The 27,964-nt window shown below is 45.0% G+C and overlaps 1 protein-coding gene across 3 annotated transcripts in view; it reads left to right on the top strand.

Moving 5' to 3' along the window:
- SPRYD3 (SPRY domain containing 3) overlaps nucleotides 1-25,964 on the top strand; it is a 150,065-nt gene extending 124,101 nt beyond the window's left edge. For all 3 annotated transcript variants that reach the window (XM_063952087.1, XM_063952085.1, XM_063952086.1), the window contains exons 4-11: nucleotides 8,558-8,682; nucleotides 10,473-10,608; nucleotides 10,727-10,915; nucleotides 11,064-11,213; nucleotides 12,385-12,442; nucleotides 15,552-15,671; nucleotides 15,768-15,934; nucleotides 22,832-25,964. In XM_063952087.1, the coding sequence (XP_063808157.1) occupies nucleotides 8,558-8,682; nucleotides 10,473-10,608; nucleotides 10,727-10,915; nucleotides 11,064-11,213; nucleotides 12,385-12,442; nucleotides 15,552-15,671; nucleotides 15,768-15,934; nucleotides 22,832-22,966 (1,080 nt within the window). In that variant the 3' untranslated portion in view covers nucleotides 22,967-25,964. The remainder of the gene's footprint in view (nucleotides 1-8,557; nucleotides 8,683-10,472; nucleotides 10,609-10,726; nucleotides 10,916-11,063; nucleotides 11,214-12,384; nucleotides 12,443-15,551; nucleotides 15,672-15,767; nucleotides 15,935-22,831) is intronic.
- Nucleotides 25,965-27,964: the final 2,000 nt, after the last annotated feature.

Below are 27,964 nucleotides of genomic sequence, written 5' to 3'. Positions count from 1 at the left end.
ATTTGGAGAAAATATGTGTCTTGGTGTGAATCCAAGAAGGCTCCTACAGAAGAGTTTGAGTTGGGACGCTTTATCCATTTTCTGCAGTCTGGTGTGAATGCGGGCCTTAGATTGGGGTCAATCAAGGTCCAGATTTCAGCCTTATCAGTTTTCTTTCAAAAACAATTGGCCTCCTTTCCAGAAGTTCAGATGTTCGTGAAAGGGGTTCTGCACATCCATCCTTCATTTGTGCCTCCAGTGGCACCATGGGACCTTAATGTGGTGTTGCAGTTCCTTCAATCAGATTGGTTTGAACCTCTGCAGGAGATAGAATTGAAGTTTCTCACTTGGAAAGTGGTGATGCTTTTGGCCTTGGCATCTGCAAGGCGGGTGTCTGAGTTGGGGGGCCTTGTCTCACAAGAGCCCTTTCCTGATCTTCCATGAAGACAGGGCAGAGTTAAGAACTTGTCAACAATTTCTTACAAAGGTGGTTTCGTCCTTCCACATAAACACCAACTTATTGTGGTGCCAGTGGCTAATGACACTTTCACTGAGTCAGTCTCTAGATGTGGTTAGAGCTTTGAAGATTTATGTCGCAAGAACAGCTCGGATACGGAAAACAGAGGCTCTGTTTGTCCTGTAGGCTCCCAGCAAGATTGGGTGTCCTGCTTCTAAGCAGACTTGCGCGCTCGATCAGAGGGACGATTCAGCACGCTCACTCTACGGCAGGCTTGCCGGTACCGAAGTTGGTGAAGGCCCATTCTACTAGGAAAGTGGGCTCATCGTGGGCGGCTGCCCGGGGCATCTCGGCTTTACAACTTTGCCAAGCAGCTACGTTCAGCTGGACCCAGCGCACGCACTGAGACAAAGTGGTGAGCGTGGTTTATTTATAAACGGCTGGCCAGGGCACTCTGGAATCAATTGCAATTTGCACACTGGTCCGTTGAGACTAATATACTATTGACCAAAGTGGTGATCATTATGTACAATATTTGTTCTTCCCGCACCTGCTAAGGTAATGTATTGAAGATAACCCTAATATCTAATTCTTCAGAGAACAGACTATTGTTTTTATACACCGTGGTCACTGCAGTAAGGTGTTGTGACATTTTTTTATGCAGATTAGCAAACGTTCTGCTTTACCCCCATTCATTAGTATTCATTATTTTTATAAATAAAAAAAAGAGCCGGCTTTAGAAACAGGGGAATATTGGATTTCGTTTAGAATATATAAATTGTGTGTGTATATATATGCACCTTTTATTGATAAATTTTAATAGGGTGATTGCATGTGTACTATTCATTGTTTAATGGGATCGGTCTATTAAAGAAAATATTGTGTGTGCATGTGACCTCACTTTGGCCCTCATTCCGAGTTGTTCGCTCGCAAGCTGCTTTTAGCAGCTTTGCACATGCTAAGCCGCCACCTACTGGGAGTGAATCTTAGCTTATCAAAATTGCGAACGAAAGAATAGCAAAATTGCGAATAGACACTTCTTAGCAGTTTCTGAGTAGCTCCACACTTACTCGGCAACTGCGATCAGTTCAGTCAGTTTCGTTCCTGGTTTGACGTCACAAACACACCCAGCGTTCGGCCAGACACTCCTCCGTTTCTCCAGCCACTCCCGTGTTTTTCCCAGAAACGGTAGCGTTTTTTCGCACACACCCATAAAACGGCCAGTTTCCGCCTAGAAACACCTACTTCCTGTCAATCACATTACGATCACCAGAACGAAGAAAAAACCTCGTAATGCCGTGAGTAAAATACCTAACTGCATAGCAAATTTACTTGGCGCAGTCGCACTGCGGACATCGCGCATGCGCATTAGCGACTAATCGCTCCGTTGCGAGAAAAAAATAACGAGCGAACAACTCGGAATGACCCCCTTTATTTGAAAGCCTGATAAGATTAAAGTAGCGCAGAGTGTTTTACAATAATTTAGTGTCGCCTCTTATCTAGGAGATCCATTTCTTTTTAAGCTTCTTTTTAAGCTTATCCATTTCTTTTTAGGCTTAATTGACACTCAGCAGCTGATTATACATCAAATATTTTTTACTAAGATCTTAAATTGTGTATACATATTAGCGCCGTGAGACATTTTGGTAAATCAGTAAATATCCAAATGGCCCTCTGTAGAAAAAAGGTTCCCCACTCCTGTCCTAGAGGATGCTGGGGTCCATATTAGTGCCATGGGGTATAGACGGGTCCACCAGGAGCCATTGGCACTTTAAGAGTTTGAGAGTGTGGACTGGCTCCTCCCTCTATGACCCTCCTAACAGACTCCGTTTAGAAAATGTGCCCGGAGGAGCCGGTCACAGCTATGGGAGCTCTACAGAGCTTCTTTAGAAAAGTTTAAGAGTTTGTTTTTTTACAGGGAGGCTGATGGCAACAGCCTTCCTGCATCCAGGTGAGGCCATGCGGGATGTGTTACATATTTCTGACATACCTCCTGAGCAGGTTAAGGAGGCCTTTTTCACAGACAGTAAGAAAGCCCCTCTCACCTTCCCGGCATCTAAGGAATGTAATGCTATATTTGAAAAAGAAAAATAAGAAAAATTACAGCGCTAATACAACTGATGCTAATAATATGTAGATTTATTCATTAAAACAGACTGATATATCAAATGTAAATAAAATTCATAATAAAATATAAATGCTCATAGACCAATTCATGGACATATAATAAGCTCCTCAGCAAAAACCTTGTTAAGGCAAAGGTCCATGTGATAATATTTGGACACAGAGTCTATTTTTCACCAAGACCAGTATGATTAATTACCCATCAAGTGTTCCAATGCACGGATCCGGATCCAGGTCTTTACTTGTAGAATGGATTCTGGTTCACAGTCCGTTTGAATTGACACCTTAATGTCCAACACACTGTGTTCCGTTTTTAGATGAATCCTGGGGAGTTCATTCCTTATTAGACCAAGCTGAAGTCGGGATCCTGGTTCACCTATAGCATAAAGATGGTTTGTCCTAGGTTTGGAGCCAGATGGAGCTGTCTTAAATAACGTCCAATGGTCAGGAGCAGTGTTCACTTACGCATTTCGCCGCTCCAGGCAGCTTTGTCAAAGGGTACCCTTTGACAAAGCTGCCTGGAGCGGCGAAATGCGTAAGGAAACACTGCTCCTGACCATTGGACGTTATTTAAGACAGCTCCATCTGGCTCCAAACCCAGGACAACCCATCTTTATGCTATAGGTGAACCAGGATCCCGACTCCAGCTTGGTCTAATAAGGAATGAACTCCCCAGGATTCATCTAAAAACGGAACACAGTGTGTTGGACATTAAGGTGTCAATTCAAACGGACTGTGAACCAGAATCCATTCTACAAGTAAAGACCTGGATCCGGATCCGTGCATTGGAACACTTGATGGGTAATTAATCATACTGGTCTTGGTGAAAAATAGACTCTGTGTCCAAATATTATCACATGGACCTTTGCCTTAACAAGGTTTTTGCTGAGGAGCTTATTATATGTCCATGAATTGGTCTATGAGCATTTATATTTTATTATGAATTTTATTTACATTTGATATATCAGTCTGTTTTAATGAATAAATCTACATATTATTAGCATCAGTTGTATTAGCGCTGTAATTTTTCTTATTTTTCTGTATTCTTTGTTCAGGAGATTGACTTTCTCCATTTTACAGCAGCTAGGAAGAACCACTCATTTCAGCGCCTGTTTATTATATACTTGTTATATAATTTTTGCATATATTTGAAAAAGCCTGGGAAAACCCGGAGAAAAAATTCCAGATCCCTAAAAGGGTTCTGGTTGCTTTTTCCTTCCCGGAAGATAATAGAAAAAAATAGGAGTCCCCGCCTATAGTTGACGCCTCTGTCTCTAGGCTGTCAAAACAGGTGGTTTTACCGAGTCCTGGAATCTACCACGTTGAAAGACCCGGCAGATCGCAAATTGGATGCTACGCTAAAATCCATATACATGGCTTCAGGGGCTATACTGCAGCCTACTATTGCCTGTGCATGGATTTCAAAGGCTATAGCAAAGTGGTCAATCAATCTGCAGGAGGACTTGACTACGATGGATAACGGTGACGTTGATTTATTTTTACATAACATACAGGATTCTGCAGGGTTCCTGGTAGAATCCATGAAGGATCTGGGTTCCATGGCTGCGGGAAACTCCTCCATGTCCGTCTCGGCTCGCAGGGGTCTCTGGCTGCACCAATGGTCTGCGGACGCGGAATCCAGGAAAAGTGTGGAGAGCCTACCCTATACAGGTCTGGCTCTGTTTGGGGAGGTGCTGGATGCGTGGATTGCCACGGCAGTCTCCTTTTCTCCCCTCACCTGCACCGGCTACGAAGAAGCCTTTTACTCCCAAAACGTCACAGTCCTTTCGGCCCACTAGGCCTAGAAAGAACAAGCCCTCTTACACCTTCTTTAGAGGTGGTCGTGCCAAATCCAAAAAAGCCTGCTCCCGCAGGTTCCCAGGACCAGAAGCCTGCTTCTGGTACCTCAAAGTCCTCAGCATGACGGTGGACCGCACAGCCTGGAGGAAGGTCAGGTGGGAGCAAGACTCCGACATTTCAGCCACGTCTGGGAGTCGTCTGGCCTGGAACCCTGGATAATAAGATATTGGCCCTCATTCCGAGTTGTTCGCTCGCTAGCTGCTTTTAACAGCCGTGCAAATGCTAAGCCACCGCCCTCTGGGAGTGTATTTTAGCTTAGCAGAAGTGCGAACGAAAGGATCACAGCACGGCAACAAAAAAAGATTGTGCAGTTTCTCAGCAGCTCCAGACCTACTCAGCGCTTGCAATCACTTCAGACTATTTAGTTCCTGTTTTGACGTCACAAACATGCCCTGCGTTTGGCCAGCCACGCCTGCGTTTCCCCAGGCATGCCTGCGTTTGTATCTGACACGCCTGCGTTTTTCCACACACTCCCAGAAAACGCTCAGTTACCACCCAGAATCGCCCACTTCATGTCAATCACTCTGCAGTCAGCAGTGCGACTGAAAAGCTTCGCTAGACCTTGTGTGAAACTACTTCGGCTGTTGTGAAAGTACGTCGCGCGTGCGCATTGCGGCGCTTATGCATGCGCAGAAGTGGCGCTTTTTAGACTAAACGCTGCGCTGCGACCGAAAACAGCTAGCGAACAACTTGGACTGACCACCATTGTGTCCCGGGTTTACAGGCTGGAGTTTTAAACTCTCCCACCTCACAGATTCTTCAAATCAGGCTTGCCGGTTCCACCTCATCAGTTGACCAAAGGTTACTATTCGAACCTTTTTTGTGGTTCCGAAGCCGGATGGTTCAGTAAGGCCAATTCTGAACTTGAAATCTTTGAAACCTTATCTCAGGGATTTCAAATTCAAGATGGAGTCTCTGAGGGCAGTTATCTCAGGACTGATGGAGGGGGAGTTCCTAGTGTCCCTGGACATCAAGGATGCGTACTTCCACATTCCCATTTGGTCGCCGCATCGGGTTTATCTCAGGTTTGCACTGTTAGACGATCACTATCAGTGTCAGGCACTGCCGTTCGGTCTCTCCAAGGCACCGAGGGTCTTCACCAAGGTGATGGCAGAGATGATGGTTCTCCGCAAGCAGGGGGTGAAAATAATTTCATATCTGGATGATCTACTGATCAAGGCATCGTCCAAGGAGAAGTTAAGATCCATTGCTTTCACAACGCATCTGCTCAAAGAGCACGGTTGGATTCCGAACCTTCCAAAGTCTCATCTGGAGCCGACAAGGAGGCTGTCTTTCCTGGGGATGGTCCTCGACACGGAGGTGCAGAGGGTGTTTCTACCGGTGGAGAAGGCGTTGGTGATTCAAACCATGGTTCGGGATGTCTTGAAGCCTGCCAGGGTGTCTGTTCATCAGTGCATCCGTCTTCTGGAGAAGATGGTTGCCTCCTACGAGGCTCTGCAGTACGGAAGATTTCATGCTCGATCCTTTCAACTGGATCTCGGGATCTCGCCTACACATGCACCAGAGGATATGTCTGTCTCCGAAAGCCAGGATTTCGCTCCTCTGGTGGCTACAACTACCACACCTTCTGGAGGGCTGAAGGTTCGGAGTTCAGGACTGGATCCTTCTAACCACGGATGCAAGTCTAAGAGGTTGGGGAGCCAGTCACTCAGGGGAGACCTTCCAAGGAAGGTGGTAGAGTCAGGAGTCCCTTCTTCCGATAAACATCCTGGAGCTAAGAGCCGTATACAACGGCCTTCTTCAAGCAGCACACCTTCTACATGATCGGGCTGTTCAGGTGCAGTCGGACAAGGCGGAACGAAGAGCAGGGCTGCAATGTCAGAAGTGACAAAAATCCTCCTCTGGGTAGAAAGGCACGCTGTAGCGATGTCAGCAATCTTCATTCCGGGAGTAGACAACTGGGAAGCGGACTTCCTCAGCAGACACGATCTCCATCCAGGAGAGTAGGGCCTCCACCCGGAGGTGTTCGAGGAGGTAACTGGTTGGTGGGGGTTTCCTCACATAAACATGATGGCCTCCTGCCTCAACAAGAAGTTGCGTAGGTACTGTTCCAGGTCGAGGGAACCATAGGCAGTGGTGGTGTACGCATTAGTAACGCCGTGGGTGTTCACTTCAGTGTATGTATTCCCTCCACTTTCTCTAATTCCAAGAGTTCTACAACTTGTAAAAAGAACAAAACTTCTAGCAATCCTCATTGCTCCAGACTGGCCAAGGATGGCTTGGTAGGCAGATCTGCTGGATCTACTGCTGGAAGATCCAAGGCCCCTACCTCTTCGAGAGGATCTTCTACTGCAGGGGTGGTTCGCTTATCAAGAATTACCGTGGCTACGTTTGACGGCACGGCGGTTGAGCGCCAGATCTTAGCTCGGAAAGGTATTCCGAGCGAGGTTATTCCTACCCTGATACAGGATAGGAAGGGGGTAACGTCTAAACATTACCATCGAATTTGGAAAAAGTATGTGTCTTGGTGTGAATCCAAGAAATTTCCTGCGGTGGAGTTTCAACTTGTACGTTTTCTCCTTTTCCTGCAAGCAGGTGTGGATATGGGCCTGAGATTGGGCTCCGTCAAGGTCCAGATCTCAGCTTTGTCCATTTTCTTCCAGAAACAATTGGCTGTCCTCCCTGAGGTTCAGACCTTTTTTGAAAGGGGTTCTGCACATCCAGCCTCCCTTTGTGGTGCCAACGGCACCCTGGGATCTTGATGTGGTGTTGCAGTTCCTGCAATCGGATTGGTTTGAGCCTCTACAGGAGGCTGAAATCAAGTTTCTCACGTGGAAGGCGGTAACTTTGTTGGCCTTGGCTTCGGCTCGACGTGTGTCGGAATTGGGGGCTTTGTCCTTTAAAAGTCCCTATCTGGCCTTTCATGAAGATAGGGCGGAACTCAGGACTCGTCAACAGTTCCTTCCTAAGGTTGTGTCGGCTTTTCATATCAACCAACCTATTGTGCCAGTGGCTACTGACTCCTCAATTGCTTCAAAGGCCTTGGATGTTGTGAGGGCGTTGAAGATTTATGTGAAGAGGACGGCACGTCACAGAAATTCTGACTGTTTGTCCTCTATGATCCCAATAAAATTGGGTGTCCTGCTTCTAAGCAGTCGATTTTCCACTGGATCAGGTTCACCATCCAGCATGCATATTCTACGGCGGGATTGCCGTGTCCAAAATCTGTTAAGGCCCACTCTACTCGTAAGGTGGGTTCTTCCCGGGCGGCTGCCCGGGGTGTCTTGGCTGTACAGCTTTGCCGAGTAGCTACTTGGTCTTGATCGAACATGTTTGCTAAGTTTTACAAGTTCGATACTTTGGCCTCAAGTTTGGTCAAGCAGTTCTGCAGGAGCCTGCGCGCTCTCCCTCCCGTTTTGGGAGCTTTGGTACATCCCCATGGTACTAATATGGACCCCAGCATCCTCTAGGACGTAAGAGAAAATAGGATTTTAATTACCTACTGGTAAATCCTTTTCTTGTAGTCTGTAGAGGATGCTGGGTGCCCGCCCAGCGCTTCTTTATCTTGCAGTGGTTGTTTGGTTCAGTACTGCCTGGTTCCTAGGTAAGTTCTGTGTTCTTTACTGTTTCAGTACTGTTTCAGCTGTTGCTGAGTTTTCCGGCATGTTAGCCGGATTTGCCTTGTTGTGTAAGCTGGTATGAATCTCGCCACTATCTGTGTATTTCCGTCTCTCGAAGTATGTAGTCTCCTCGGGCACAGTTTCTAGACTGAGTCTGGTAGGAGGGGCATAGAGGGAGGAGCCAGTCCACACTGTTAAACTCTTAAAGTGCCAATGGCTCCTGGTGGACCCGTCTATACCCCATGGTACTAATATGAACCCTACGAGAAAAGGATTTACCGGTAGGTAATTAAAATCCTATTTTGCCTACTCAGTGTACATTGGGAAGGTGGAAATGTTTTGCATTGACACTTGTGTTGCAGTCGTTGCTTGAATCTCTTCCAGTAGTGAGAACACCCTAGTGTGCCACTTCTATTAGTCTGGTCATTGTGTCACTGGTACACTCAGCAAAAAGAAAGGTATGTTATATATTAAAGGTATTTCACAGAAGGTGTTTGTGCAGGATGTGTAATCTGTGTTATACAGTGTTGAGTACTGACCGTCGCTGTCATTCTAGGTGTCTATTGTGGATCGTGGCGTACGAGGGACAATTGCTGTGGGATTAGTGCCACAATATTACAGTCTGGATCATCAGCCAGGGTGGCTGCCGGATTCCGTGGCTTACCACGCGGATGATGGCAAGTAAGTCATAGAAGTATTGACAAATAAAAAATTCAAAAGAATGATTTAGAAAGCATCTGCAGTAAGCAATCTTGTCTTCTAAATATGTTTTATGTATGGAGTAAAGGATTTCATGCTTAATGTTTCTGCTAAAAGGAAATACTTGCAGGAATTGACTAGAGGCAGCAGAAGCTGTAGCCAGATTAACACTTGCAAGCTGGCGGTATGTTGCTAGCCAGGAGGGTTAGTGTACTGATAGGGTAGACTAGAATACAAGTGGTTCCTGTAGCTGATGATTAATGTATGTATGTTTATATAAAATATAATAACTCTATGTATTATATAATGTCCAGCTGTAGGCATCAACTTCTGTACGCTTCAAGTGTAAAACAGAGGTAATGTATGAGGAAGCTGCTCCCCTTTGTGCCAGTGTAAAGTGTCCGGGAAGCTTCCTGTCTTTCACTTCTCCTAAACAATGGAATGGAAGCTGGCTAGTTATTTTCACATCATCCTAAAATAAACCATTACAAATTGTTATTTTAAGTCCTTGATCGGAATTATTCCTTTTTTTTAATTTTTTTATTATCCATTTATTTTTAAACTCCTTGGAACACTATTTTTACCTGCGTATAAAGCTGGTGTTCTAAAGAGGAGCACTAGACTGGTAATGCTAGTTTACTGATCCATCATAGCTAGGGTTAAACCAATAGTGTCCATACAAAGACCACACTCCTATAGTAGAACCTTTAATTCCATATTGTTGACGTTCTAGTGAGGTCATTCCTCAGATGCTTAGTTCTGTATATGCTTTGTGTAGAGAATTGGCTGACTGCTCCATGTTACACCTGGAATGCTGCTAATTTAGGCCACGGCCGTGTAATCAAACATGATTTCTCCATAGTACAGTTACATTGGTGCTAATTGCTTATGCATCCCTACACCAGTTGGCACATTTACCAGAAGATATGTTTCTCTTTCCCAATTCTGATTTACCCTCTAACAAAGCATGGACTGGCCAGGACATGAATGCTAAAATGCCGTTTGTTTTATACAGTGATGTCCCATTATGACGCAACCCCACTTACCTTCAGGTATTTTCCTGCAACAGACTTGCACTAAAATGTATTAATTCCATCATTTATATGTGACTTTTTATAACACCACTCTCACTATAACACCTGATAGATGCCTATGCAGAGGTAGATAGTCATTAATAAAAATGTGTAAAATAGTCCTACAATAGGAAACAAATTATGCTTTTGCCTTTTCATTGGCTGACTGCATTCTAACCATAAAATGTTCCTTAATGGAAAAGTTCGCCAAAGGAGACCTGTTAATTTTTGAAAGGGGTTAAACGTGCAAAATATAAATCTGCTAGGCCTAGCTGTGTAAGCAATGCAATGCATGTGGTACCATACTATTTACATAAGTGCCTGTTGTGCAGAATGCTATAGACTATTGTGAAGCATAGTACTAGAAGTGCTGGAGCTTCTGTCCCAAGAACCATAACTGGAAACTGTTTCCATTAGAGAAATACAAACTTATTCAGTGTGAACTCCAAGCTGTATTTACAAAGCTTTTGTTCAGGTTGCAGGATGGGATCAATGTAATTCCCGTTAGAGAGTCAGCTGTTGTGCTTGCTGATCATCACTGTGGTCCCTTCAAGGATAGATTTAAAGGAATAAATATGTATTAAGCGGAAAGCATTTACCTAGTTGTAGGCAGGATTCACCTCTTCTAGGTTGGGCTAGAAGTATCTACCAGCGGTTAGTAGAACTGGAGAGACTATCTGATCAGTAACTCTCTTTCAGGCTGTATAATGGGCGAGCAAAGGGACGGCAGTTCGGTACAAAGTGCAGTTCGGGAGATCGGATTGGTTGTGGCATAGAACCCAGCTCTTTCCATGTGCAGACTGCTCAGATTTTCTTTACCAAGAACGGTAAACGGGTAAGAAAGAGCCCTCTCTGTTCCTATCGGGTTTGCTTATTTTTGGCTTGGAGTTTTAGGCATCCAGTGATGAGTCCTGCAGTATTGTGGAAATTCTCTCTCTTTGTTTTTACTGCAGGTTGGCAGTACTGTGATGCCCTTATCTCCTGATGGTCTATTCCCAGCAGTGGGGATGCACTCTCTAGGGGAGGAAGTGCGCCTTCATTTAAATGCAGAGCTTAGTGGCGAGGATGATGACAGCATAATGATGGTGGACAGCTATGAGGATGAGTGGGGGAGACTACATGATGTCAGAGTGTCTGGCACGGTAAGAGAGTTGAGTGGTTAGTTGCAGCAACTTAAGTTTGTGATCGCTGTTAAGGAGAGTTCAGGTAATATATCTTCAAGTAATAGGTGTGTTAGCAGCATCTCTCATGTCCGTTGTATGTCATTTACCAATTTCTCTCTCTCTCCAGCTCCTAGAGTATGTTGGGAAGGGTAAAAGCATAATAGATGTGGGTCTAGCACAAGCTCGACGCTCCCTCAGCACCCGGAGTCATTACTTTGAGGTGGAAATTGTGGACCCCGGGGAGAAATGCTATATAGCTTTAGGACTGGCAAGAAGGGTAAGAATGTATATGTAGGATTGTTACAGATTATTTCCTTTTTTATTTGATTTGTTTTCTTATTCAAAGTTATTTGTTATTTATGTTATATATAATTCTAAGTCTTGTTTTATGACAACCTACCATACTGAGTACGTCCAGCCCACGTGCAGGACATAGGGGGTAGATTCAGACTTGATAGCTGGGCTCTTAACTTTGCTGTCCTGCGTCCAGATAGTCGCCGCCTCCAGGGAATTGTATAGTCACCATGCAAGTGTGCGATCCCATGTGTACACCGAGCTGCAAAAATCCACTGTGTGCAGTCTCTGCGCAGCCCAGGACTTACTAATACAGTGCGATGAGAAGAGACTGATCGGGGCCGGAGTGGACGTCAGACACCCTCCCTGAAAACGCTTGACACGCCTGCGTTGTTCCGGACACTCCCAATAAACGCTCAGTTACCACCCACAAACTATGATTTTTTTCGCACAGCGGGTGTTCAAGTCCTAACTGCGCATGCATCGCCGGTCAGTGGCAGGATGGTGCGAAAAATCCAATCACACGGGCGTTCGCAAGGTGATTGACAGGAGGCGGCAGTTTGTGGGTGGTAACTGACCGTTTATTGGGAGTGTCCGGAAAAACGCAGGCCTGCCCAAGCGTTTTCAGGGAGGGTGTCTGACGTTGGCTCCGGCCCCGATCAGCCCGTTCTCATCGCACTGTAGGAGTAAGTCCTGGGTTGCGCAGAGACGGCACACAGTGGATTTTTGAAACTCGGGCGTACACATGGGATTGTACACTTGCACGGTGAATTTACACTCCCCCATGGAGGCGGCGCCTATCTGAACGCAGGACAGCAGCCCAGCGATCAGGTCTGAATTACCCCCTAAGTCATAGTAAATCTCTATGCAAGTGCTTCCATTGAGTGCTGTAGTGTGGAGCTATAGACTGCACATAACTCACACTCGCTAATCATGGCTCTCAAGGCGAGAAGAGAACAGTGGGCTCCTTACAAGCCCTCTATGATGGCTGAGATTAGACATCTGTTGGATAAACCTTTTATATTTACTTGCTGCACTTTGTAGATGTTTAGCTTTTTTTTAACCTTGGTTGAGAGTCGACTATCCTCTAAAATCACAAAAAAAAATTATAATAATAAAGTTTTTATTTTTTTTTATTCTTCTTTCTTTCACAGGATTACCCAAAAAACAGACACCCGGGCTGGAGCCGCGGTTCTGTGGCTTATCATGCAGGTATAAAGCATTTTTGCTTTGTAGAAATGATAACAAATGAAAGTGAACAATAAAAATTATGGCCCTCATTCCGAGTTGTTCGCTCGGTATTTTTCATCGCATCGCAGTGAGAATTCTCTTAGTGCGCATGCGTAATGTTCGCACTGCGCATGCGCCAAGTAACTTTACTATGAAGAAAGTAATTTTACTCACGGCTTTTTCATCGCTCCGGCGATCGCATTGTGATTGACAGGAAATGGGTGTTACTGGGCGGATGTATGGCGTTTTATGGGCGTGTGGCTGAAAACGCTACCGTTTCCGGAAAAAACGCAGGCGTGTCTGGAGAAACGGTGGGAGTGCTTGGCCGAACGCTGGGTGTGTTTCTGACGTCAGCCGGGACCGAAAAGCACTGAACTGATCGCACAGGCAGAGTAAGTCTGGAGTTACTCAGAAACTGCTAACTCGTTTTTGATCGCAAAAATGCGCATACATCGGTCGCACATTTAAGAAGTTTAGATTCACTCCCAGTAGGCGGCGGCTTAGCGTGTGTAACTCTGCTGAAATCGCCTTGCGAGCGAACAACTCGGAATGAGGGCCCATATTTTAATTGTAGTCTAGAGTAGTTGTAAGGAAATAATTTATTCAAAACGAAACCATTCAGCTTATGCTTCTGATCCCATGCATTGGTTGCAGAATATTAACCAGTCGTTGAATCTACAGAAGGCTGATGGCTCCAACTCTGGAGATGTCTGCTTACGTTGCCTCTTAATGTTGACTGCTTGCTCCTGTGCTCACTTCCATTGTTATATCTGCGCTCTCACTGACAGCAGAAAGGGTGCAGGGGGGGGGGATTAAGTGAACTCTGTGTGCCTAATGTGGAATCACTGAGCAGTTGCACATTCAGTGGTGCTGGTAGATTCACCTGATTGTTTCACTAGAAGTATCTTCTTCCCTTGGTCACCACCACCAAGCAGGACGGGACCACGTTATACATTCCGTATTAAATGCTTAAATCAGGGCTCAACAAATTCCAGGGTCCAGGTGGCCATGGCCCCTAGATTTTGCTGCCTTGCTACCAGATTTTGGAGGGAGAAAGAAGATCCTCATCAGCCCCAATAGCCCCAGCAGAGATTTTTGGAGGCGTGCCTGTATTGCGGCGGCCATTTCTTACACAGGAGTGCATGTGCTGAGTGTCTGTCCCATCCTGATCTGTCTTCTGTCTCCAAACTCCAGCTGCATAGAGATCTCCAATAAGAGGGTCTATACGTGGCCAGGGATTGCGGCTTCAGAGGGCAGTGATGTGGCCGCAGGGTAGGAGGGATTGTTTACCCAGGGGGAGGTTGCAGAGAGGTTGTTTGCCTGGAGGTACCCACTTGCTGCTCATTAATGTGGCCGTGGGGGGAGGGGTTGTTGTTTGACGGGGGGTAGCCGCACTGCAGTGTTGATGCGGAGGATGGTATGCCCTTGGGGGTTGGTTTGCCTGGGGCTTGGGTGGAGCTGCACAGTAATGTGGCTGCGGTGGAGAGGGGCAGTGGTCTGACACTCCCTGTCCCACTCATAATTAAATGTCTATCTATCATCTATGAATCCTTCAGCCATTCTGCTCAACCTGACATGTCCAGCCTCCTATCCACTCACATGGCCTCCTGCCTACTTCACTCTGCCTACAGGGCTCCATCACTCTCACCTACAGGGCTCTATCCCAGTCTCTGGGTTGCTAACTCCCACCCAATCAGACTATCTTCAAATTTGCTCTTAAAACGTATTTCTTTCTTGAAGCCTACACCCCTCCTCCTAATCCTCAGCCCTGCTCCCCTCACCCTCTTTGTGCGCACAAACGGGAGGCATTTGATATGCCGGCTGTTGGGATCCCGGTGCTCAGAATTCCGACAGCCGGCATGCCGACAACTATTTCTCCCTCTTGGGGGGTCCAAGACCCCCTGGAGGGAGAATAAGTAGCGTTGCGCGTGCCACCGTGCCCGCAGTGTGGCGAGCCCACAAGGGGCTCTTTTGCGCTCGCCCCGCTGCCGGCATGCTGACGGTCGGGATCCCAGCGCCGGTATGCTGGGCGCCGGCATACCGTAGTAGACTCCCCCCCCCCAAACAGCTCATTTGTAATTTCCCTGTTACTATGTAATCTGAGCTCTGCTATTATGTAACATTACATATATGTAAAGTTATGTTCCTGTTTGTTCCTATACACTTTGTTGTAAGTTTTATTTGTGGTGCCATACTATAAAAAGATGATGATGATATTATATTATTATTACCAGCTATTTATATAGCGCACACATATTCTGCAGCGCTTTACACAGAATATTTGCCCATTCATATCAGTCCCTGCGCCAGTGGAGCTTACAATCTAAATTCCCTACCACATGTACACCCACACACATTCACACTAGGGTTAATTTTGTTGGGAGTCAAGTAACCTACCAGTAAATTTTTGAATTGTGGGAGGAAACCGGAGGAGAAACATGCCAACATGGGGAGAATGTACAAACTCCACACAGTTAGGGCCATAGTGGGAGTTAAACCCATGACCTCAGTTCTATGAGACAGTAATGCTAACCATTACACCATCCGTGCTGCCCAGTTGACTATCAGTGTAAATATTTCTGGTTGCTGTGAGTGGAAGTAATGAGGAAAGATTAATGGTAAAGTATATACAGATGTACAATATATATAACTCATAGCAACCACTTATACGTTTGCTTTGCATTAAGGCTGGCCACATTTTAATCCATTTTGGTATTTTGTTTATTATAATTACTAAATCTTTAGCAGAAAAAAGTCTGCTGTCACATTTGGCCAAATAGATGCAGATGGCCCCTCTAGATCAGTCACATCTATTAGATGCTACGGGTTCCTGTGCACTTGCACATTTTTATTGGGAAGTAATTCCCATTGTATGTTTGACATCTACATGTATGTTATCAGTTTAATAATGTTTGGAATGTATATGAAGGAAGCAATGGAATGGTCTTTTTTACAATGCGCAAAATAAAATGTATGTAGAATGTGCAGACACGTATAAGTAAATGCAGGCGGTTAGTGATGCGGAGCGATGCACAGATTCTGCAACCTGTATGCTACCGATTATAATGTGGAAATGTTCCTTTCATCACAGATGATGGAAAGATATTCCATGGAAGCGGAGTTGGGGATCCATTTGGCCCACGCTGCTATAAAGGAGATATCATGGGCTGTGGTATAATGTTTCCGAGGGACTATATCCTGGACAGTGAAGGTAGGAAATGCATTAGCTTGGAGAAGGGTTTACTGGGGGCAATGACCTGTCAGCTACACACATATGGGATAACACAACTATATATTTCTGTCACAGGAGAAAGTGACGACAGTAGCGACATGAAGGAGATGAGGCTACAGCCCCGTGGGGTTAGGAATGTTATGTATCTCCGGCGAGAGCAGCAGCAGGATGAGGATGGAGAAGAGGAAGAAGAGGATGAAGAGGAGGACATTGAGAGGGATCACGAGGGCAGGAAAGTTGTGGTAAGGACTGTAATACCAGATTATTTATCCTTCTTGAATTAAATACGTTATCTCTAAGGACAAGCAGACACTTCATAAACCATATTCGCTTTTTCATCAATTTAAAAGCATCTTACCTTACACTAATGAGCACAATTGGGACAGGACAGTGTTTCCGTTTGTCTAGGTCTAGGCTGTTGCCTGTGCCTGGTCCACGTTGACTCATGGTGGCTGTGTAACCGGCATTCTCATAAGTTAAGAATGGAGATACAGATGTACATCAGCCTAATCATCCAATCCTGTAGCTGCCATTTAATGCTGTGCAGTCACCATTTTATAATAATGTGGTATTAACTTTGTTTACAAGTAATTAACGTAGCGCACCACAATAATAAATAGAGTTGAAACAATGTAAAATAATGCACTATTTGTAATATATTATGCACGCTGGCTTTATTATTAGATAATTATCAATCTTTTTTTGCATTATTGTTTAAAAAAAAGTAATGTATAGTAATACATCAAGTGTTTACAATCCATACTTCCAAATACATAATTAACAATAGACTGTGCATCATATAGGTATAGACATTTTACCAAACATAGAGGTTAAAATATAGACAGTTATTTAACTTTCTCAAGCAAGGCTTTAACATGATTATTTTCTCTAACGTCCTAAGTGGATGCTGGGGACTCCGTAAGGACCATGGGGAATAGCGGCTCCGCAGGAGACTGGGCACAAAAGTAAAGCTTTAGAACTACCTGGTGTGCACTGGCTCCTCCCCCTATGACCCCCCTCCAAGCCTCAGTTAGATTTTTGTGCCCGAACGAGAAGGGTGCACACTAGGTGGCTCTCCTGAGCTGCTTAGTGAAAAGTTTAGTTTTAGGTTTTTTATTTTCAGTGAGACCTGCTGGCAACAGGCTCACTGCATCGAGGGACTAAGGGGAGAAGAAGCGAACTCACCTGCGTGCAGAGTGGATTGGGCTTCTTAGGCTACTGGACATTAGCTCCAGAGGGACGATCACAGGCCCAGCCATGGATGGGTCCCAGAGCCGCGCCGCCGGCCCCCTTACAGAGCCAGAAGACAGAAGAGGTCCGGAAAATCGGCGGCAGAAGACGTCCTGTCTTCAACAAGGTAGCGCACAGCACTGCAGCTGTGCGCCATTGCTCTCAGCACACTTCACACTCCGGTCACTGAGGGTGCAGGGCGCTGGGGGGGGGGGCGCCCTGAGACGCAATAAAAACACCTTGGATGGCAAAAAATGCATCACATATAGCTCCTGGGCTATATGGATGAATTTAACCCCTGCCAGAATACATAGAAAAACGGGAGATAAGGCCGCCGATAAAGGGGCTTAGCCTATCTCCTCAGCACACTGGCGCCATTTTCCCTCACAGCTCCGTTGGAGGGAAGATCCCTGGCTCTCCCCTGCAGTCACTACACTACAGAAAGGGTTAAAAAAGAGAGGGGGGGCACTAATTACGCGCAGTATTAAAGATACAGCAGCTATAAGGGGAAAAACACTTATATAAGGTTATCCCTGTATATATATAGCGCTCTGGTGTGTGCTGGCAAACTCTCCCTCTGTCTCCCCAAAGGGCTAGTGGGGTCCTGTCCTCTATCAGAGCATTCCCTGTGTGTGTGCTGTATGTCGGTACGTTTGTGTCGACATGTATGAGGAGAAAAATGATGTGGAGACGGAGCAGATTGCCTGTAATAGTGATGTCACCCCCTAGGGGGTCGACACCTGAGTGGATGAACTGTTGGAAGGAATTACGTAACAGTGTCAGCTCTGTATAAAAGACAGTGGTTGACATGAGACAGCCGGCTACTCAGCTTGTGCCTGTCCAGACGTCTCATAGGCCGTCAGGGGCTCTAAAGCGCCCGTTACCTCAGATGGCAGATATAGACGCCGACACGGATACTGACTCCAGTGTCGACGGTGAAGAGACAAATGTGACTTCCAGTAGGGCCACACGTTACATGATTGAGGCAATGAAAAATGTTTTACACATTTCTGATAATACGAGTACCACCAAAAAGGGGTATTATGTTCGGTGAGGAAAAACTACCTGTAGTTTTCCGGAATCTGAGAAATTAAATGAGGTGTGTGATGATGCGTGGTTTTCCCCCGATAACAACTGATAATTTCAAAAATGTTATTGGCATTATATCCTTTCCCGCCAGAGGTTAGGGTGCGTTGGAAAACACCCCCTAGGGTGGATAAAGCGCTCACACGCTTGTAAGAACAAGGGCTCTACCCTCTCCTGAGATGGCCGCCCTTAAGGATCCTGCTGATAGAAAGCAGGAGGGCATCCTAAAAGGTATTTACACGCATACTGGTGTTATACTGCGACCAGCAATCGCCTCAGCCTGGATGTGCAGTGCTGGGTTGGCGTGGTCGGATTCCCTGACTGAAAATATTGATACCCTAGATAGGGACAGTATATTATTGCCTATAGAGCATTTAAAAGATGCATTTCTATATATGCGTGATGCACAGCGGAATATTTGCAGACTGGCATCAAGTCTAAGTGCGTTGTCCATTTCTACCAGTAGAGGGTTATGGACATGACAGTGGTCAGGTGATGCGGATTCCAAACGGCAAGTATTGCCTTATTAAGGGGAGGAGTTATTTGGGGTCGGTCTTTCAGACCTGGTGGCCACGGCAACAGCTGGGAAATCCACGTTTGTACCCCAGGTCGCCTCTCAACATGAGAAGACGCCGTATTATCAGGCGCAGTCTTTTCGTGGGCAAGCGGGCAAAAGGTTCCTCATTTCTGCCCCGTGACAGAGGGAGAGGAAAAAGGCTGCAGAAATCAGCCAGTTCCCAGGAACAGAAACCCTCTCCCGCCTCTGCCAAGCCCTCAGTATGACGCTGGGGCTTTACAAGCAGAATCAGGCACGGTGGGGGCCTGTCTCAATGAATTTCAGCGCGCAGTGGGCTCACTCGCAAGTAGACCCCTGGATCCTTCAGGTGATATCTCAGGGGTACAAATTGGAATTCGAGACGTCTCCCCCTCGCCGTTTCCTAAAGTCGGCTTTACCGATGTCTCCTTCTGACAGGGAGACAGTTTTGGAAGCCATTCACAAGCTGTATTCCCAGCAGGTGATAATCAAGGTACCCCTCCTGCAACAGGGAACGGGGTATTATTCCACACTGTTGTGGTACCGAAGCCGGACGGCTCGGTGAGACCGATTCTAAATCTAAAATCTTTGAACACTTACATACAGAGGTTCAAATTCAAGATTGAGTCACTCAGAGCAGTGATTGCGAACCTGGAAGAAGAGGACTACATGATGTCTCGGGAGATCAAGGATGCTTACCTTCATGTCCCAATTTACCCTTCTCACCAAGGGTACCTCAGGTTTATGGTACAGAACTGTCACTATCAGTTTCAGACGCTGCCGTATGGATGGTCCACGGCACCCCGGGTCTTTACCAAGGTAATGGCCGAAATGATGATACTCCTTCGAAGGAAGGGAATTTTAGTTATCCCTTACTTGGACGATTCCCTGATAAGGGTAAGATCCAGGGAACAGTTGGAGGTCGGTGTAGCACTATCTCAGGTAGTGTTGCGGCAGCACGATTGGATTCTCAATATTCCAAAATCGCAGCTGATTCCGACGACTCGTCTTCTGTTCTTAGGGATGATCCTGGACACAGTTCAGAAAAAGGTGTTTCTCCCGGAGGAGAAAGTCAGGGAGTTATCCGAGCTGGTCGGGAACCTCCTATAACCGAGCCAAGTCTCAGTACATCAATGAGATGGTTCTGGGAAAAATGGTGGCTTCCTATGAAGCAATCCCATGCGGCAGATTCCACGCAAGAACTTTCCAGTGGGACCTGCTGGACAAATGGTCTGGGTTGCATCTTCAGATGCATCAGCGGATAACCCTGTCACCAAGCACAAGGGTGTCTCTCCTGTGGTGGTTGCAGAGTGCTCATCTTCTAGAGGGCCGCACATTCAGGACTGGGTCCTGGTGACCACGGATGCCAGCCTGCGAGGCTGGGGAGCAGTCACACAGGGAAGGAATTTCCAGAGCTTATGGTCAAGCCTGGAGACATCACTTCACATAAATATCCTGAAGCTAAGGGCCATTTACAATGCTCTAAGCTCAGCAAGACCTCTGCTTCAAGGTCACCCGGAGTTGATCCATTCGGACAACATCACGGCAGTCACCCACGTAAACAGACAGGGTGACACAAGAAGCAGAAGGGAAATGGCAGAAGCTGCAAGGATTCTTCGCTGGGCGGAAAATCATGTGATATCACTGTCAGCAGTATTCATTCCGGGAGTGGACAACTGGGAAGCAGACTTCCTCAGCAGACACGACCTCCACCCGGGAGAGTGGGGACTTCACCCAGAAGTCTTCCACATGTTTATAAAACTCGACAAGTATTGCGCCAGGTCAAGGGACCCTCAGGCAATAGCTGTAGACGCTCTGGTAACACAGTGGGTGTACCAGTCAGTGTATGTGTTCCCTCCTCTGCCTCTCATAACCAAGGTACTGAGAATTATAAGATGGAGAGGAGTAAGCACTATATTCGTGGCTCCGGATTGGCCAAGAAGGACTTGGTAACCGGAACTTCAAGAGATGCTCACGGAGGATCCGTGGCCTCTACCTCTAAGAAGGGACCTGCTCCAGCAAGGACCCTGTCTGTTCCAAGACTTACCGCGGCTGCGTTTAACGGCAGGGCGGTTGAACGCCGGATCCTGAAGGAAAAAGGCATTCCAGATGAAGTCATCCCTATCCTGATCAAAGCCAGGAAAGATATAACCGCAAAACATTATCACCGCATTTGGCGAAAATATGTTGCGTGGTGCGAGGCCAGTAAGGCCCCGACGGAGGAATTTTCAACTAGGTCGATTCCTACATTTCCTGCAAACAGGAGTGTCTATGGGCCTGAAATGGGGGTCCATTAAGGTTCAAATTTCGGCCCTGTCAATTTTCTTCCAAAAAGAACTAGCTTCAGTCCCTGAAGTTCAGACGTTTGTGAAAGGGGTACTGTATATACAGCCTCCTTTTGTGCCTCCAGTGGCACCTTGGGATCTAAATGTAGTTTTTGGGTTCCAAAAGTCACATTGGTTTGAACCACTTAAATATGTGGAGTTAAAATATCTCACATGGAAAGTGGTCATGCTGTTGGCCCTGGCCTGGGCCAGGTGCGTGTCAGAATTGGCGGCTTTATCCTGTAAAAGCCCTCATCTGATTTTCCATTCGGACAGGGCGGAATTGAGGACTTGTCCTCAGTTTCTCCCTAAGGTGGTTTTCAGCGTTTCACCTGAATCAACCTATTGTGGTGCCTGCGGCTACTAGGGACTTGGAGGACTCCAAGTTGCTAGACGTTGTCAGAGCCCTGGAAATATAGGTTTCCAGGACGGCTGGAGTCAGAAAATCTGACTCGTTGTTTATTCTGTATGCACCCAACAAGCTGGGTGCTCCTGCTTCTAAGCAGACTATTGCTCGTTGGATTTTTAGTACAATTCAGCTTGCACATTCTGTGACAGGCCTGCCACAGCCAAAATCTGTAAAAGCCCATTCCACAAGGAAGGTGGGCTCATCTTGGGCGGCTGCCCGAGGGGTCTCGGCTTTACAACTTTGCCGAGCAGCTACTTGGTCAGGAGCAAATACGTTTGTAAAATTCTACAAATTTGATACCCTGGCTGAGGAGGACCTGGAGTTCTCTCATTTGGTGCTGCAGAGTCATCCGCACTCTCCCGCCCGTTTGGGAGCTTTGGTATAATCCCCATGGTCCTTACGGAGTCCCCAGCATCCACTTAGGACGTTAGAGAAAATAAGAATTTACTTACCGATAATTCTATTTCTCGTAGTCCGTAGTGGATGCTGGGCGCCCATCCCAAGTGCGGATTGTCTGCAATACTGGTACATAGTTATTGTTACCAAAAAATCGGGTTATTGCTGTAGTGAGCCATCTTTTCTAGAGGCTCCTCTGTTATCATGCTGTTAACTGGGTTTAGATCACAAGTTATATGGTGTGATTGGTGTGGCTGGTATGAGTCTTACCCGGGATTCAAAATCCTTCCTTATTGTGTACGCTCGTCCGGGCACAGTATCCTAGCTGAGGCTTGGAGGGGGGTCATAGGGGGAGGAGCCAGTGCACACCAGGTAGTTCTAAAGCTTTACTTTTGTGCCCAGTCTCCTGCGGAGCCGCTATTCCCCATGGTCCTTACGGAGTCCCCAGCATCCACTACGGACTACGAGAAATAGAATTATCGGTAAGTAAATTCTTATTTTCTTATAGAGCGCAGCATATTCCGTTGGCGTTTAAACACAAGGGAAGATACTAGAAGCTTGCTAAGCATAAAATAGGCTTCATTAGTCATCATTCTCAGTATTTATTACAGCCCAGTCCTGGTCCTTAGTGTGGTCTTGGAGCTCTTGCGATTGTACTACCTTTGCACACAGTGGTGCTGTTAGTCTGCTGTAAGGTATGCCCTTAATGACCTATTTCTCAGTGGAATCCAGTCTCTAGGTCGACACTGTCTAGTCAACTACTATTGGTCGACAGTAAGTAGGTTGACTGGAGTTTTTCACTTTTTTTAAAAACATTTTCTTTAACTTTTTCATACTTTTTGATCCACGTGGACTACAATTGGGAATGGCAACTTGTGCTGAGCGCAGCGGTAGCAGAGCGAGGCACCTTGCCCGAAGCATGGCAATTGAAGCGAGCCGTGCGAGGGGACACGGTGCACCAATTGGGGTTCCTTGTCACTGTACGGAGAAAACTACACCAAAAAAAGTGAAAAAAACAACAACTTGTGTTGACCTTATGTCATGTCGACCTAGAAACTATGTTGACCTTCTTACTGTCGACCCTACATACCACACCCTTCTCTGTATATATTTGTGTTTGGAAGAGCAGAAAAGCTCAGTGATTTGTCTCTCCACCTAGGTCTTCTTTACAAGGAATGGAAAGATCATTGGAAAGAAGGAATCCATTCTGCCCCAGGGGGGATTCTATCCTACCATAGGGATGCTGAGCAGCGGAGAGAAAGTCAAAGTGGACCTGCACCCATTGAGTGGGTGAAAGTGTGATGGTGGCAAAAGCACACTGGATTCATTTGCCATCTTTCCCATACACCAACCCCCTGGTCATGCACGATTTGCACGTGGGCTTGTGATAGTGCTTCTTTGTATTTGGAAATGTGTCTCATTGGCCCTTGCTTGTTAATATGGGCTCTACATCACTTCATGCCTGGAAGTTCTGGCATAGCAGGAGACATAATGGGACAGGAAACAAGAGGATGTTGTGTTACTGATCAGCTATTGGTTCAGAATGGCTGCCTTATACCCACAGGGTGGTAACTCCAGCCCAGGGGAGAGCTGCTGAAATGAATGGGATTCCTCTTTAGAGTTGCATCACGTTACAAGGCTGACATGGTGTTTAGTCCTGAGCTACGATATCATTTTTGCTGTGGCACAAGTTTTGAAGCAGTCACACATTGGTCCTGTGTGTCTCTTCATTGGGTCAGCTAAGTGTCTACTGTGATGGTGGAGACAGAGTAGTCTAAATATCAGCGTCATGCAGCAAAGCAGTCCCGTGCATGCAGGGAGGGGTCACACTATTGGTGCAATCTATATCTATATAAATAATATTTATATGTTGAGCAGACCATCATCCTCCCATGGCCTAAGGCAATATTCTCATCTCCTCTTAATACACAGGTGAACAATCTGTAGTATTTTGGATGTTGGAGAATGCAGCAGTGCTTTCCATTCTGTAGTCACTACTGTGCAGAATTACTGCAGGGCACATTAATATAACCTTATCATGGCAAATATACACCCACTATTCCCCGTAAGAACGTGTCCCTCTTCTCATCAGCCAGCTTCGGATGGATCTGTTGTAGCACTTATCTCTATATGCTTATAGCTTTCTCTCTACATGACAAGGAATGCGTGTTGTCTGTTCTGATACTATTTAGTCATTGTGAAATTCTGTGTCCATGTGTCGTCTTATTTATATATACATATAATGTGGCACATCTACCTCTATTTCTGCTGCTGATTCTCTATACGTCGATGTCCCGTCAGTATCTCTCTGGTCGGCATACAGTCCATTCTCGGGAACGGTGTGTAAAAGTGCAATTTGGGCACAACGCAAAAATGAAATGATGCTATATCGTAGCTTTTCCCCAGACTTGTGAAGAGTAGAAGGCACTGATATACTATTATCAGGGCTAAGATTGGTCGCCTAGCGTTCCAAGATTTAAGGGTTACCCAGAGGACAATGACTGACATTACAGTACTCTTGCAGGGTGCTTACTTTTCTGCAGCTCCCCTACACAAGGCACAGGCTGCTGACACGGAGAGGCAGTAGCTATGGGCCGTGTACCTATGAAGCTGCTGCTCCCCCATGTCTTTTATGGGCAGGGACTGTGGAGCTGGGTTACAATAAGGTAAGAAGCAACTGGGGTGGAGGAGGTGATAGCCAGGTTCAGACACAATACCTGATGGAATTACATTGAATTCTAAGTATGTCTAGCTAAAGCCTTTTTCTTTTAAATAAATAATGTTCATTGGAACCAAACCAAAAAGAAATACTAGAACGAATGAGCGCTTTCTTGTACTAGAATTTGATAAGTTATTTTATACTTTTTTTTATTTTTATCCTGGATACTGTCTGTTTTACTGTGGACTTATTTGCAATGCATGCATGCATGCTCCCTCCTTTCAGGAGTCTGTCAGGCTAGCACAAGATATTCTTGGAAGAGTTCTCTGCAAGCCTTAGCAGCTTATTATTCACCATGCTGTTCAGCGCAGCTGGACAGCCACATACAGCCTGTGTTCCAGGTCAGACCGTTGCCGTCCCAGCATGCTGTGGTGTTATTTAATGGCAGTCATACTCTGTTCTAGATGCCCTCTGATGGTAAGATAAAGGTATTGCATTGGCCTTTGTATACAGGCAGTATATACATGTGAAAACACATATGGTTGTCTCTAATGCTGCTAGGATACATTCCATATGAGATCATTAAAAGCAGGCACACATCCCACAAGTCATTTCAGTCTTTAGTTTAATTGAAAATACTGTTGCATAGTCAAGTAACCTGTGTTAATATACTGCAAACAGCATTCCTCATGGGGTTTCAAAGCTGAGAATTTCATGCCCAGGTATGTGCATAAGCTCTCCCTCAGGTGAGAGCATAGAGTATACTGTTGTGCTGTGAGTGTATGGCTGGTCAGGTCAAGGAGTTCATGAAGTCAGCACTGATGATTTCTGCAAGCAGTGATTGTGCTTTATTTATGGAAGGCTGGCAGCTGTATAGGTAAAGAAACAATATAGTCCTCGAGGAGGCAGGATTTCTTCCCCCCCCCCCCCTCCAAATCTGATTTCCCAGCATGTATAGGCCTCCTAAAGGATTGAACATTGTTTTTTTTATACGTGCAACTTAAAATACTGCATCAAGTTGTAATCCAGGCCCTTTTGTGTTTTACAGTCTACTTCACACTAATATAAATGTTTCATATTTGTAATGAGTCAGGGGGCACCATTACATTACCTCACTAGGATGCTTAGAACATACCTGCCAATCAGTGCACTGGACCCTTCTCAGCACAGCAATAGTGACCGCAAAACCATTTCTAGCTTGTGTAAACTATCCTGCTTCGAACAATCCCATTTTGCATTTTAAACCCAAACTTTGAAATGACAGCGACCAGGTTTTGAAGATAAGGGCCAATGCCAGATTAATTTATCCCTAAGATTAGTTTTCATGTCTTTGCACAATTGTGGCAAAGCACCGGATCAGCCTGCAATTGTAATTATAATCTAGACAACACTGTCCCTATAATGTGCCGAGTGACTGGGCAAGTTTACAGTATTCTCAGGTGCTGCAAATGCCATAGACAAGTCTCGTTTCTGCACTGTCTGCCTGCTGCATATGCCACCCATTTCTTCATATCCACCTCTGACCATTTTGGTCTTGTTACGGTTCCACCGAATTGCACTAGAACATATCACAATGTCTGTACATAATCAATATTCATGTTTATATGCATATAATAAAACACAGATCTATTTACATGGCTGTGTCTTCTGAATTTGTTGTTTTGATTATCTCTACAACCATAATACCTTGAGTTAAAGAAAATAAAACGTCAAACATAAAATTGTACCACAACTACACACATGGTTGGATAAAAGTATTATTTATTACAGGTTCATTTTATTTTTTTTACATGATACAAACATTTTGATAAGATTTATTAAGCTTGCATAGAAAATTAAAATATCTATTTCTATTCCAACTATAATATATAAAAGCACAAGTGCTTCTTGCACGTTTATTACATATATATTACATATGCTATGTATATGTTATAAATAGTAAATATATTTTTCTCTTTAGAAAGCTCACGTTCATTCTTGGCACAAAACTTGTGTTTTTGTTTTCTCTACTTGTGGAATAAGGTTATGCCTATCTTACTCTTCCTCTTGATACCTCTATTGTGATAACATTTAACATGAGAAATTTCTGGCCAGGTTCATTATAAGGATTCCAATCACACTTTCTACTAATATAGCTGCAGTCACATGACTTGCCAGTTACATCTCAATGGTAATATGACCACTATAAAGTTCCATTTCATGTATATGTGGAAGAGCAATGACTGCAGACAGCACTGCAATGGAACAGTTCAGGTGGAACGGATTGATAGTACATTTGTTGTACTTTGTGTGCATTACTGTCGCATTATGCTTACCATCTATGCATGGTTTGATATATAATTATCGGCATACACTGCACTGAGGCTTTGTGAGAATGACATTAAACTACACTGCCTGTTTGTGGGGCAATATAGTTAATATATTAAGCCTATAAATTCACTAGCAGCCAATTACCTCAACAACACCTCCCACCATAGGCAACAGATAGCCCTTTAAATACAACAAAATGTTTATTAGGAGATAAATATTATTTTTACTTAATGTACCTGGAATACTGTGTGCTGAGCAGTTTAGAAATAGATTTGTGATTTATGAGCCGTCCCAGTAACAGAAAACAACGTATTCTATATTATTGCTTACATGCCTCCCTAATTAAAGCAAAGAGGAGCTACATGTTTTAAGAAGTTTACTCTCCCATAACAAAAAATAAAATAAAAATAGTTGTTACTTAAATTCACAGACTGGTCGTCACTTTGTATTACAGCCCTGGAATGTTTTGTTAGTTACTACTGAAAGACTACCGTCACAGATTTAACCAATTTTACTGAACTGTTTCTGTTTGTATTCCAGTGGTCAAATTGTATTTTGCTCCCATACATTCAGATTTTCATTCCAACCAGCCAGATTGGACAGATGGTCTGGCAGATAATTGTATAGTGTGTACCCAGCTTTCGGAACTGCTTGGTTGGTAATGTATCTCCCGCCAAGCTTTGATGCATCTCCCCCTAAGCACCAGTTAGGCTACTTACTCAATAGCATTAAAACACATACTTTTACCGGTGTTTGAATTGGTTGGAAGTCTTGTAGTTTCAAATGCCAAAATTTGCAGATCTAGACTTGTCATGTGAACAACAGGGTACAACTATTGTATTACTTTAATGGTAGATTCCACTGTATTGGTTAAATAGGAAATTATATATATATATATATATATATACACACACACACACACACACACACACACACATACACATGCTGCCCAATCACTTCTACCTGGAAGTACACTGATCCCTTTACAGAACTGTTGCAGCTTTCTGACTGACTTGCAAGCACTGTCCCATTTTAATTAATGTTAACTAGTATTCTTTTAGGTCATCATTCCTAAACTTAGAATGTTGTTATTCTCATCATTCCATTAGATTTACTAACTTTAGGACTTTTTGGGTGACCAGGCAACATGCATGGATGTGTGGGTGGATGGATGACCTGGCACTGAGCTGTAGAATTTACTTGTACATCATTCAATGTTCACTCAAGGATTGTGGAATATCCAGGAGATGCGACTATATTTTAGCCCAATACTTTGCAACCCCAATAGCCATGTTGCATGGCTGGGTGAAGGTTATTTGGCTG

Source organism: Pseudophryne corroboree, chromosome 2 (genome assembly GCF_028390025.1).
Source record: "Pseudophryne corroboree isolate aPseCor3 chromosome 2, aPseCor3.hap2, whole genome shotgun sequence".
NCBI classification, from domain to species: domain Eukaryota; kingdom Metazoa; phylum Chordata; class Amphibia; order Anura; family Myobatrachidae; genus Pseudophryne; species Pseudophryne corroboree.
This window is presented reverse-complemented; position numbering and strand designations above follow the sequence as displayed.